The 14,286-nt window shown below is 37.1% G+C and overlaps 1 protein-coding gene across 1 annotated transcript in view; it reads left to right on the top strand.

Moving 5' to 3' along the window:
• LOC150076760 (Golgi to ER traffic protein 4 homolog) overlaps positions 1-13,946 on the top strand; it is a 116,164-nt gene extending 102,218 nt beyond the window's left edge. The window contains exons 8-9 of the mRNA XM_090386855.1: positions 1,712-1,781; positions 13,379-13,946. Of these exons, the coding sequence (XP_090242981.1) occupies positions 1,712-1,781; positions 13,379-13,503 (195 nt within the window). The 3' untranslated portion in view covers positions 13,504-13,946. The remainder of the gene's footprint in view (positions 1-1,711; positions 1,782-13,378) is intronic.
• The last annotated feature ends 340 nt before the right edge of the window (positions 13,947-14,286 follow it).

Here is a 14,286-nt window from a genome sequence, read left to right as displayed (position 1 = left end):
GAAAGAGGATTTTGCTTACTTTTAAAATCTTTAAAAAAAAAAAAAAAATGCAGTGAGTCCTGTAGTCCATCAATTTACAAAGGGGTGGGTTTTTTTTTTTTTTTTTTTTTTTCTTTGTGGAACTCAGATGACACAAAATTAAAGCCTGAGTTATTGGAATTATAAAAAGGTCTCTAGTGCACAAGGAGTAGCTGGGTGTTCTAATAGAGAAAGATGAAGTAGAAACATTTGGTAAATTATTTATAATGCTTTTTAGACCATTAAACTTAATTTGCAAGGAGGAAAGGGTTTTGTAATGTTTTCAAGGATGGTGGAGGGGGGATACTGAATTACCTGGGTAAAATTCAAATCTTAAAACATGATTTACGTGAAAAGAGTATGAAATTTCCCACATGTGACAGAAAATATTTTTCTGCATTATTATTTGAATAAATATTCACTCTTTTCTTCAGTGAATTTGGACCATTCCAAAACAGAACTGGCATATAATTATTAATTATTAAAGAAATAGCACATTGGAGATGTTTCTTTAATAATTTGGTCAGTTAGAGTTTAATTAAGGGAATTCCATTATGGCTTGGGCAGTAGTGATGATTATTCCATAGTTGGAATAAAATCTCATACGATGTTTTTATATAGCTTCAAGCATTTTGGCCCACATGTGAAAAAATATACGTGTATGTGCATATTCATAGAAGGTTAATTTATCTCTTTTACTTTTTCTAATGCAGTATGATATGATGGACAAATTGGTAATGTAGCCCTTTGAATGAAAACAGGTTCATCACTGTTCTGTCCAATGTATAGTGTATTGGTTTTTATAATATATATATATATATATATATATATATAGTATGTAGAAAGTGTGAAGATTTTTGTTTAATCCTATTGAATCTACGTATACACCAGAAGTGAATTCAACGAAATGGATAAGGAAAGTAGCAATATATGGTAGGATGAGGTGACCAGGTAAGATATGAAAAAGAGAGAAAGATAGTTGGCAAGAAATTAAAATAAGAAATGAAAAGGTGACCAAAATAAAACTACATTGCAGTGTTTTCACAATTTCAGTTAATTTTGTCGAATTCACTTCTGGTGTATACAGTAGATTCAATAAGATTAAACAAAAATCTTCTTCACACTTTTTACATACTATATACACACACACACACACACACACACACATTATGACAGTAGGGTACATTTTGCTAATGCAGTGTCCCTGATCCATAATCAATGTTATCTTCCTTTTCGTACTGTTGTACTGTTACTCTCCACCCTCTATGATTACTTAGCTTCTTAATACTATTATTCTTTTATTTTATATATATATATAGTGCCTCTGTAGCCAGGTGGGCAGGAGCAGCAGTGTGTAGCACATGCTTCTTGATTAAACCGGGGTTTGAGCCTGTGACCACCAAATACGGAGGATGCGGAAAGGTCAGGAAATGATCACCGCATATCCCCGGAGCAATATGGCCTTTCCTTTTTTTTTTTTTTTTTTTTTTTTAGCAATATTAATTGCTATATACAACATATTTTATATATATATATATATTTTTTTTTTTTTTTTTTTTTTTTCATTAACATAAGTAGTGTTATTAACCTTGGTGTTCATCAAGTTATAAACACAGTAAAAAATTAGATTGTAATTATGCTATTTGAATATCTGATTATTATTTTTTTTTTTATTTTCCCTCCCCAAACACAGTACTTGGACAGGATTGGGCAACTATTTTTTGGCCTGCCACCACCTCCTCCCAAACCTCAGGGCATGCTAGGTGAGTATTGGTGTTTAATTTTTTCAGTTTATGCATTGTTATCATATAGTCTGTAAGGTGTTTTACAGCTTATAGACTATATGCAGTAAGTTAATATTAATTTTTGATTATAAAAAAACATTTGGTACAGCAGGCGAAGGAAACCTCTTTTTCTCCTACAGTAAATACATTTGTAAATTTAAAGAGCTTAAGTTTATATTTTATTGATAGAATTGCAAACCAAAGCTTTCCAAAGAAAAGACAAGACTTTAGATATGTGGCATCAATCTCTCATGTTGTGAGACTATTACTGCAAAATTCTTCAGTGTTACACAACAGTAAGACAAGTATATCTCTCTTACCTCCTGTAAGACAAGTACAGGGCTAATCAAAAAAGACACTTTAATTTAAATTGCATATATTTATCAGTATACTTAATGTACAGGAAAGATTTTGATATTAAGTAGCACAGTAGAACAGTATCAATGGAAATCATTCAGTATGTGAACCACTGGCATCTAAAACCATTTATAGTTGGTTAAAATATTGGCAACTTTTCCACATTCTGCTTGTTAATATAACCATGGAAATGAAAATGGGCCATATCGTTATTGCCCAAAAATTACCCTTAGGATCTTTCACATATTTGCTGAGATGGTATGCACCTGAATCTCATACAGAAATTGTCAGATCATTTGTTAGGATTCTTGTTTAGTGTATGCTTCAGCACAGTCAGTTGTTCAACAGATGTTTTGCAAATTTGGAAAGGCTTCATATAAAGCTTCAATTGACAAAGCACTTTTATTCAGTGATCTTTCTTCTTTTGTTGTGAAAACATCTATAGCAGCACCTAATAATGGAATGTAACAGAAAATGCAATGTTTATACAAATATTTGTTTTGTTGTAATCATACTAATTCTACAAATGGATTTCGCTAACGTCTTCCAAGCCAAGGATGTGACTGACAATCGATAAGAAATAGCATAAGGTATAACGTGATACGAAGCACTGTATTAGGAATCTGTCAGCTTAGTATAGTATTATCTATTAATCAAATATATTTATTAATCTTATTAAATTTCATTGTTAATCAAACTTTATTTAAATGGAAATCATATCACAGACTAGCTAGAGTGCTGTGACCCGGGGGGTGGGGGGGATGAAGGGGGGATTTTCCAACGCATCAGTCTCAAAAAATGTGCGAAGTGTGAAATGTTTGCTGTTGAACTTCCTAAAACAGGACATGATCTAGCCAATATTCCTGCAAAGGAGGATGTCTTTGTGTGTGTACTAGATGCCTAGAGTGTCAAGAAATTAGGTGCCAACTCAGCGATCTAATGGACGTCTGAGCACTTGGGGTGTAGGGTAAATCCCCTCAAAGAAATTAATATGAGGGGTCCCCATCAAGCTCAGCAGCCCAGCTCAACAGAAGAGCTGACTCCTGTGCATCAGGCAACACGGGTATAATGAGCTGGTCCCAAACAAACTAGTTATCATTGGTGACTCTATTATCGGGGAGAACGGAGAATATACTATGCAAGGATAGGTGGAACAGGACCAGGGTATGTCTGCCTGGGGCAAAATTTGATGACGTTGTAGAGCGGATATCATCTTTTAAGGGCACAAAAGGCAATAATGTTGTACGTGTTGGAACTAATGACAAAATTGAGAGCAAGAAATCTGCAGATTTACTCAACAAGTAGTACAGGTCAATGTTGAAAAAGTCACGAGTTAGGGTTGAATGTGTCTGCAATTCTGCCAAGACACAATAGGAGGGGGTATATGACAAGAGCCTTGTTGATCAATTTGGCCCTGGAGAGATTGTGCAAGACTCAGGGGGTAGAATTTTTTCCAGCCTGGTCTGTGCTTGTTGACAGGAGAAATTGCTTCTACAGGGATGGGGTACACTTAAATAGAAAGGGCACAAGAATATTTGCTAATGCTATCGAGCCATTGTTAGGTGGGTGTTAGGTGTTAGGCATTGTTAGGTATATGATGAGAGCCTTGTCGATCAATTCGGCCCTGGAAAGATTGTGCAAGGCTCAAGGGGTAGAATTTTTTTCAGCCTGGACTGTACTTGTTAACAGGAGAGATTGCTTCTACAGAGATGGGATACACTTAAATAGAAAGGGTGCAAGAATATTTGCTGATGCTATCGAGGCAGTGTTAGGTGGGTCGGAAAACTGCTAGCTTGGGAGGAGACAAAGACCAATAGATTGACAGTAGCCACTGGCAGAGGTATTGCTCAAAACATCAAAGGCAGATATTGTTGGAATATCAGAGACGTGGTGTCACACAGATATAAGGGATGCAGAACTGGAATTTGGGGAGTACAACGTCTACAGAAAGGATAGACAGGATAGGAAGGGGGAGGGGTTATGCTATTAGTTAAGAAACACATAAAAACCAAGGAAGTGAAGCCAGTCGACATCGCTGGACAGTGCAGTGGTGAGTCAGTTTGGTGTGACATAAGCATTGGGAGATCAAAATTGAGAGTAGGAGTGTGCTATAGGCCTAATGACTCTGATGAGTATAATAAGAAACTGTACAGAGAAATAGAGTGGGCCAGTAAATCAGAGAGTCTTATAATGGGAGATTTTAATTTCCCAGATATTGACTGGAATTTCGGGGCTGGTCACTCATTCACTAGCAGGGCTTTTGTGGATTTATTGGATGATTGTTTTCTACATCAGCATGTTCGGGAGGCAACTAGAGGGAGTAATACTCTTGATTTGATTATCAGCAGTGATTCTTCATGCATTAAGAATCTGCAGATAAATGAACCACTAGGTGGCAGTGATCACAGTGTGCTGAAGTGGGATTTACTCAAAGAGGTAACTACCATTAGGGGTAAAGGGAAGGGTTATTGCTTCCGTAAAGGCGACTACGATGGACTGAGACAGTATTTAAATTCTATACAGTGGGACCAACTGATGATGTTACCAACAGCAAATTCAAAATGGGAAGCATTCAAAGAATTAATCTTGGAAGCTACTAGGCTTTACATACCAACTAAGAAATATTATTCAAGGTTTAGGCCAAAATGGATGTCAGATGAAATAATGAGGCATATGGCAGAGAAGAAAAATGCATGGGATACTTACAAATTAACACATGACACAGAAGCCTATGATAGATACAAGTTGATATGCAACCAAGTTACAAAGGAGGTTAAGCAGGCGAAGGCAGATTACGAGAAATCCTTGGCAAGGGATGCAAAGAGTTCTTTACTTATGTAAACTCCAGAAGGAAGGGGATGAATCAGATTGGTCCACTTGATATTGATGGGTCAACTGTTGATGACCCTGCTCAGGTAGCTAACAAACTAAATGAATATTTTGCATCGACATTCACACATGAGGAGTTATTCAGTGAGGGGAATGCCAGAGGTGTATTCAGCTCTAGCAGTAAGCTACAGAATCTTGAAATAACTGGGAGTAAAGTGGAGGAGAAACTGTTGAAGATAAACACAAGAAAGGCACCCGGGGTGGATGGGATCTATCCAGTTATATTAAAGGAGGCAGCAAAGGAAGTAAGCAAACCCTTAGCCATAATTATGAGAGCTTCCTTGGACTCAGGGGAGGTACCCATAGACTGGAAATGTGCAAATGTGACCCCCAATTCACAAAGGAGGTTCAAAAGCTGACACAAGTAATTATAGACCTGTGAGTTTAACTTCTGTTTCAGGAAAATTAACGTAGGCACTGGTTAAAGCAGCACTGCAGGATCATTTAGACAAGACTTCAGTTATAGCTCGGACACAGCATGGTTTTGTTAAGGGGAAGTCTTGCCTGATCAATTTGATTGGATATTATGATGCAGTCACAAAAGAACTGGATGCAGGGAATAGCTTTGATATTATATACTTGGATCTTAAAAAGGCTTTTGATACTGTTGCACATGGAAGACTGCTACACAGATTGGAGCTGTGTGACATTGGAGGCAAATTGCTGCTATGGATAAAGGGGTGGTTGAGGGGGAGAAGACAGAGAGTGGTAATCAATGAACACTGCTCATTGTGGACTAATGTTATTAGTGGAGTCCCTCAGGGCTCAGTGTTGGGTCCATTATTGTTTTCTGTATTTATAAATAATATTGATGATCGTATATCAAGCTTAATGTCCAAGTTTGAAGACGATACGAAGGTTGGCAGGGTTGTTAAGGACACTACTAACGCTATGCTGCTGCAACAGGTTCTGCAAAGGTTGAGCAGATGGGCTGAGAGGTGGTAAATGAAGTTTAACATTGACAAATGTAAAGTACTACACATCGGAAACAGCAACCCCAGAGCAACGTATCAACTCTGTGGTACTACACTGACAGTGGTAGAGAATGAAAGGGACTTGGGGGTGGTTGTGCAGGCAGATATGAAGTTCTCTGAGCAGTGCAGACGGGCTGAAAGAGTAGCTCATGGAGTATTGTCAATGATATACAGGAATTTTTCTAGCAGGGATAAGGAGGTGATTATTCCCTTGTATAAGGCAATGGTCAGGCCACACCTAGAGTACTCATTTCAAGAAGGATGTAGACCTGCTGGAACGAGTACAGAGAAGGGCAACAAGATTAGTGAATGGAACAAAGGGGTGCTCTTACGAAGAAAGGCTTAAGTTTTGCAAATTACAGTGTCTGGAGACTAGGCACCAGCGAGGTGATCTGATAGAGGTGTATAAAGCCTTGAATGGTTTGAGCATGCTCAGTGCTGATGGGATTCTTCCTCTAGCTCAGAATAATCACCTGAGAGGACATAAATTCAAATTGAGGAAAGACAGATGTAGGATAGACGTGCGGAAATTTGCCTTTAGCCAGCGGGTGGTTGGTTGGTGGAACAGACTTCCATCCCTTGTAGTGGAGGTTGATAGCCTAAATAAGTTTAAGGCTCAGCTGGACAGGTATTTTGAACGAAAGGGTGAAGTGGTTTTTTTTTTTTTTTTTTGGCTGATGCTGCATAAGCTTGCTTTCTTGCATCAAATGCCTCTACTAATGCTAATGGGTCGGAAAACTGCTAGCTTGGGGGAATTCACAGACTAATAGATTAACAGTAATTGCAGGCAGAGGCAAAAGTGATTCTAGCACTGCTTCTATTGAAATGAGCAGCAGCATAGAAAGCAAGGCAATGCATGTTGCCAGGACTGTTTGGAGTCATAATGGAACAAATAAATACATGGGCTGTGTTAGGGTAACTAAGAGTAGAAACAGGTGCATGTAAATCGGAATGTCTTATAATGGGGGATTTTAACTTTTCAGATATTGACTGTAAATTGTGGGTTGGTCACTTGCACACTAGCAAGACTTTTTTGGATTTATTGGATGACTGTTTTCTACAGCAGCATGTTCTAGAGACAACCAGAGGGAGTAATACTTTAGATCTGATTATCAGCAGTGATTATTCATGCATTAAGAATTAGCAGAAAAAGCCACTACTGGGTGACAGAGATCACAATGGGAATTACTTAAAGATGTAACTACCATCAAGACTAAAGGGAAGGGCTTTTGCTTTCGTAAAGGTAACTACAGGGGTCTCAGACAGTTGTTAAATTCTGTACAGTGGAATCAACTGATGATGTTACCAAGGTTTAAATTCTAAATGGGAAACCTTCAAGGACTTAATCTTGGAGGCTACTAAGCTTTTCATTCCAACTAAGAAATACTGTTTAAGGTTCAGGCCTAAAAGGATGTCAGATAAATTAATGAGACTCGTGGCAGAGAAGGAAAATGTATGGGGTGCATATAAATTATCAGGTGACACGGAAGCCTATGGCAGATATAAACTTGTCTGTAATCAAGTCACAAAGGAGGTTAGGCAGGCAAAGGCAAATTATGAGAAATCTTTGGCAAAGGTTGCAAAGAAAAACGGCAAAGAGTTCTTTACTTATGTAAACTCTAGTAGGAAAGGGATGAATCAGATTGGACCACTTAACATAGATGGGTTGACTATTGATGGTCATGCTCAGGTAGCTGATAAACTGAATGAGTATTTTTGCATCTACATTCACACATGAAGAGTTATTCAATGAGGGGAATGCCAGAAGTTTATCAAACTAGCAGGGAGCTAAGTGATTTTATAATGAGAGCAAAGTGGAGGAGAAATTGTTGAAGTTAAACATAAGGAAGGCACACCTGGGGTGGACGGGATCTATCCAGTTATATTAAAGAAAGCAGCAAAGGAAATAAGCAAACCCTTAACCAAATTATGAGAGTTTCCTTGGACTCAGGGGAGATCCCCATGAACTGGAGTGTGCAAATGTATCATCAATTCACAAAGGGGATTCAAAAGGTGACAAGTAACTATAGACCTGATAGTTTAGCTTGTGTTCCGGGGAAAATAATCGATTCATGGTTAAAGAAGCATTGCAGGATCATCTAGACAAGGCTGCAGTAATAGTTAAGACACAACATGTTTGTTAAAGGGGGGGGTCTTGTCTGACCAGTTTGATTGGATACTATGATGTGGTCACAAAGCAACTGAATGTTAAAAATAATTTTGATATCATATACTTGGATTTCAGGAAAGCTTTTGATACTGTTGCACATGGAAAACTGCTGTACAAATTAGAGAGGTATGACATTAAGGGTAGGTTGCTACAATGGATAAAGGGATGGTTGAGTGCGAGATGACAGAGAGTGGTAATCAGTAGACACTGCCCTTCATGGACAAATGTTATTAGTGTTGTTCCCCAGGGTTCGGTGCTTTGCCTATTGCTGTTTTGTGTATTCATCAATGAAATTGATGAAAGTATATCAGGATTAATGACCAAATTTTCAGGTGATAAAAAGGTTGGCAGGTTTGTTAACGACAGTAAAGGCAGCATGCTTCTCCAACTGGATCTAGACAAGTTGAGCAAATGGGCTGAGAAGTGGCAACTGAAGTTTAACATTGACAAATGCAAAGTACTGCATATGGTTAGCAATAACCGAAGAGAAACGTACCAACTGTGTGGTACTACACTCAGGGAAGTGGGGAGTGAAAAGGACCTGGGGGTAATTGTGTGGTCAAATATGAAGTTTCCTGAGCAGTGCAGATGGGCTGCCCGGGCAGGTCATCCAGTCTTGTCAATGATATATAGGAATTTTGTTAGCAGGGACAGGGAGTTGATTATCCCATTGTACAAGGCAGTGGTCAGACCACACCTAGAGTACTGTGAACAGGTCTGGAGGCCTCATTTTAGGAAGGATGTAGAGTTGCTAGAATGAGTACAAAGAATGGCAACAAGATTGGTGAGTGGAACAAAGGGGTGCTCTGCTCTTACCAAGAAAGGCTTAAGTTCTGCAAATTGCAGCGCCTGGAGAGTAGGCACCTGCAAGGTGATCTGATTGAGTTGTATAAAGCCTTGGATGGGTTGGTCAAGCTGAATGCTAATGGAATTCATCGTTTTGCTCAGATTAAGAACTGGAGGAGGCATAGATTCAGATTGAGGAAAGACAGTTGTAGGATAGATGTGCAGAAATTTGCCTTTAGCCAGGAGGTGGTTGATTGGTGGAACAGACTTCCATCTTTTGTTGTGGAAGTTGATAGCCTAATTAAATTTAAGGCTGAGCTGGACAGGCATTTGGAACGAATGGAGGATGGAGGGGTGAAGTGGGAGGGTTTTTTTTTTTTTTTTTTGCTGATGCTGCATAAGCTTGCTTTCTTGCATTGTTTGCCTCTACTAATGCCAATGAAAATTGTTAAAAGTTTTTTTAAATAAAAGGCTGTACCATTTCTGTGTGGTTCCTCTTGTAGTACTGAACTCAAAAGAATATCTATTTGTGCAGGTTAAAACTGGAATTATTCACACATACACATGCTATTATTCTAATGCTGTGCCACCCCCGAGACAAGATTTATCACCTCATTGTGTTTTACCCCAAGTGTTGAGGTTTAAGTATGCCTTGATCATGAGTTTTTATTTCCATTCAATTTTGAAGTGAATATGTTATTATTGTATATCATATTATATGCTCTTTTAGAATGTATATAACTTACAAAATTATTTAATAGTTGTATCCTATTCAAGTAAATAATTATCACAAAAGAATTTCGTGTAGCAGTTTTTCTTAATTAAATAACATTTAACAAACTAATTTTTAATTACAAAGAAAATTAGGATTTCTTTCACTACAGTTTCCTGTGGTACTGTTATGTCTAGCTACATTCAACTCTCTATACATACACAGTATAGAGCTTTCATTCATAGGAGAATTGTCAACAGCAGTTCTCCCTCTGAATCCTCAGTGCCTTGAACCACATGCATTGCTACTCCTCTAAGTCAAGGCATAATTTACAAAAATTAAATTAAAACTACAGTACTATTCTCCAGTACTGTTATATACCACAGTAGCATTATGTGATACATAAATAAGTACAAGATGATTCAAAATTTATGCAACCCAAATCGCAGGTAATAATTTATCATTGACAATTTACAGAATTTTATTCTAACTACTGCAGTAGTAGCACTGGTCAGTCCTGGATACTCAACATATGTACATTAAGTTTCAATCACTAATCGGTAGTGTTTTGTTTACAACAAAGGCAGCACGTTATTTTCGCAGGAACAGCTCATATTTTTATCTTTTGGACTACTTTAAAAGGAATGACATACACTAACAACCTTCACATATTGGATGAAATAAAAGTCAGTATCAAGTCAGAAATTTTAATGATAATGCAAACACTATGTCAAAGATAATAAAACATGAAGAAAAGAGTTTATATTTAGATTTGGAAAAGAGGACTTGTTTCTAGGTTTATTGCAATTTCTGTTATAATCATGTTTATAATAATAATTGAAATAAACTGATAATATTCTATAGGTTGTGTGTCTTTTGCATCACCTTGTACATTAATATTCAGAAATTAGCTAATATACTGGTGTGCAAAACTTAAGGACCAACACTATTTTAAAGGTTACAACTACAAAATCAAATGAAACAGCCTGTGGTGATTTGCATAACTGTGGCCATTCAGTAGAAAACTGGTGCATATGCAAAAATTTGAATCGTGATGAGAGGGCTCAGATAAACAGATAAAAGCGGCAGTTCAGCAGGTATGTGCAAATTACCAAATGGTGAGTATGATTGTTATAGACATTAAATTGGTTTCATACAGTGCTACAGACAACGAAATGACCAGTAGACAACATCTGGATAACTTTACCTGGGGTCGAGTAATTGGGAAGGTCGAAGTGCGAGGAGTGTGGCTGCAGAGTTCGGTATCGCCCATAGCATAGTCTCACATGCGTGGTTGGCCTTCAGAACGACAGGTACAGCTGTTCAAAGGACCAGTGGCGGTCGTCCATGAAAAACAACACCCAATGGTGACCACTATATACTCCTACAGGCCAAGAGGGACCAACACCAAACAGCGGGATCCATTGCAAACCAGCTGCACAGGACACAGGATATCGCGGTTTACTGCAGCAAAATGACAAAAGGTGGACTGACTGTTTGCCCGACGGCCAATACGCTGTGGCCCTTTAACACCTGCCCATCGTGACACCGTTTACAGTGGTGCATCGTATGGATTGGCCTGCCCGTTTCCACCGATCTAAATCCCATCAAACACATATAAGATGCTCTGGGGGAGATGCCTAGCGGCATGTCCACACCCACCAGAATATGTTCACCAGCTGAAGATGGTGCTGACTGAGGAATGGACGATGTTACCGCAAGAACTTATCAACAACATTGTTCTGAGTATGAGCAGGCAGTGCAAAGCCTGCATCGACATTAGGGGTGGCCATATCTCCTACTGAGGACCACCTCTTCTCTTTGTTCCATCTTTGGTAGTGATGCATCTGTATCATGGCAGCCAGTGCTATGTTGCCATTTTTGAATAAGTCCCTCTGTCATTTTGTTTCCGTTGTTGTGTCGGTGTTGTTTCCTTCATCATTTCAGTACCTCACGAGGTTCCTTTTGTATGCTTTTCCCATATCCAGGCCACTCCTATGAAAAGCTCAAGGTGTAAACTTGACTGGTCCTTAAGTTTTGCACACCAGTGTAAAATTCTCTAAGCCTATAATAAGGCGCCTCTGTAGCCAGGTGGGCAGGAGCAGCAGCGTGCAGCACACGATTCTTGATTAGACCGGGGTTCGAGCCTGTGACTACCAAATACGGAGGATGTGGAAAGGTCAGAGAATGACCACTGCATATCCCCGGAGCAATATGGTCTTAGTTGCTAATGCTCCTAAAAATCAAATAACAACAACAACAGCCTATAATAAAAGCTAGAGTTTAGCCATGTATAACTTACATCCATGTTTTATACCACAGTCAGAGAAAAAAATGCTAAGTCTGTTGAAAGACATTTTGCTCTCAAATTGTAATCTACCATCTTGAGTTGACCAATGTTGCACTGCTGATAAGTGGCACTTCTCTAGGAGAAAAGGTATAATGTTGCTTATTATTAATGTGGTGCAATTTCCCAGACAACTGCTTCACTGCTTGTTGGCACCTCATCAATACAGCATCTGACAACCCAGTGACAGTTGAATGCACAAAATGAGAGATGCAAAAGGTAATTTTTCAAAGGCGAACTAATAAGTTCTTAGTTGAGCCATCTCTGGGTTGTGGTGCTGTATTCACAAGATGCCAACAAACTACACATTATTAATAATTAACATTATACTTCTCTTTTTAGAAATGTCATTATGTCATTTTCTCAAACTGCAAGTTGCCCCTGCAATTTGAGAGATCAGTGCCCTTCATTAGATTTAGTCTCTTTTTTTCTGCATGCTATAAAATATTGATGTAAGTCCTATAATAATAATAATAATAATACTGCACTATTTGCTGTTATTACAGTGAGATATATATATATAAATAACATAATTTATGTTAATTATATGCCTAAAAAATTTCATAAAAGAAACTATAGGAATTATGCTTATCTGTGGAATTTTTTTTAAAAGGATTTCATAACTAATCTTTTTAATCATAGTACTGAAAGTTTAAAGCAAAGGCTTTGTCAAAACAAAGTTTACAGTTATTAGTGTATAATTAATTGCAGACTAAATAAATTGGTTCTTAAATAGGTTTTATTCAACAATGCTCATATAAATGACTAGAGAGAGGATTTTTGGGAAATGCATATATGTTTTTAAAAGCATATTTGAACAAAAATACAACTAAACATATTTTTCAAACCTTGCAGTGGGACAAATGACTCAACAGAAACAAATGTTTGAGTAGACTCATTTGGGACAGACCACATTTAAATATTGATGCTGGTCATATAGTTACAGATTCATACTAAAAATGAAACTGAAATAGCCACTTGTTTAAAATGTATAACTTTTTTTGGTGAAATATTTTATTCTTTTTTGATCATTGAACAATGCTTAAGCAAAAAAAAAAGTCTTATTTTTAGTTTTCTCAGTCTTCTAGATTTATACCTGCACAAATCTATGTATATTTTAAAAATTCCTTTTTATTTCTGTATATTAATATAAATGTAGAATTCATTGGGCTTAATAGCTCTGTTTTATTTATCCTAATCTACATTTTAATGCATAAAATCCTCTCTAAATATGTCTGTCATTTAACAGTGTGTGTGTGTTTACATATTAGCAGCTAAATATTTCACTGAAATGTGATAATATATCAACTTTTAGTTAGCTAAAACGCAACTCTTTTTTAGGTAATTTGATCCAGTCATTATTCAGTGGTTTAGATGATGATGATATAAATGGTGATGAAATGACTCCATTGCCAGGACCATCTAGAGGTATTCAGCATACGATTCAATATGAAGAACTTGATTAGCATTTTCTTCCAGCCGCTTTGTAATTAACTTATGTTTCTTCAGAATTCTGCATTGAGGTTACTTTGGTGGCACCAGATTGCATTTAAAGTTAAAAACTTTGATACTGACCAAGTAGGCCAGTTATAAACATCGACCTGAAATACTGAAAGCATGGTGCTTAAGTGACAATAAAAATTTATCCTTGCTTCACATTCTACTGTACATCAACAGTTATTTTCAAAGTTGAAGTGAAAAGGAATTTGCATATCTAGAATATGGATTTTCAAAATAATCCAGGATTTTTTGCTCCACCATAGCAACATTGAAAGAAGTGAACGTTTAGCAATACCAAAAGGGAATGCGTGTTGTCCCATTGACTTTGAATTACTTATTTTGTCATTGCGAAGATTTTTGAAAAGAATCTTCAAAAATTCAATAAAATATTTTAAATTTTATTTAGAAACTTTGTTTTTAGGTAAATATTTCATGTGTGTACTGTTCATTAAAGATGTATATGTGGTGCTGTCAAAAATGGCAAGAACAGTGTTTTGAAGGAACAGATTTGATGTACTATACACAATTTCTTTTTTAGTTTATTCAAATTTAAGAACCATGCCTTTGAAATAATGCATGATTGCATATAATAAATTGTGATGATACAAATTTAAATGATGAAATGTGTAATTTAAACTTAATCAGAATATCGTAGACAGTCTGAAAATTACATTTTAAACTGTTCATTATATGGAAAAATAATTTACAAATTGCTTGCAACCTGGTTTTTAGTACTACTAAATATTAAT

The sequence above is a fragment of the Mastigoproctus giganteus genome, chromosome 12 (genome assembly GCF_048544385.1).
Source record: "Mastigoproctus giganteus isolate SK-2022 chromosome 12, ASM4854438v1, whole genome shotgun sequence".
Taxonomy (NCBI): domain Eukaryota; kingdom Metazoa; phylum Arthropoda; class Arachnida; order Uropygi; family Thelyphonidae; genus Mastigoproctus; species Mastigoproctus giganteus.
The sequence above is the reverse complement of the archived record's forward strand: the minus strand, read 5'-3'. Positions and strand labels throughout refer to the sequence as shown.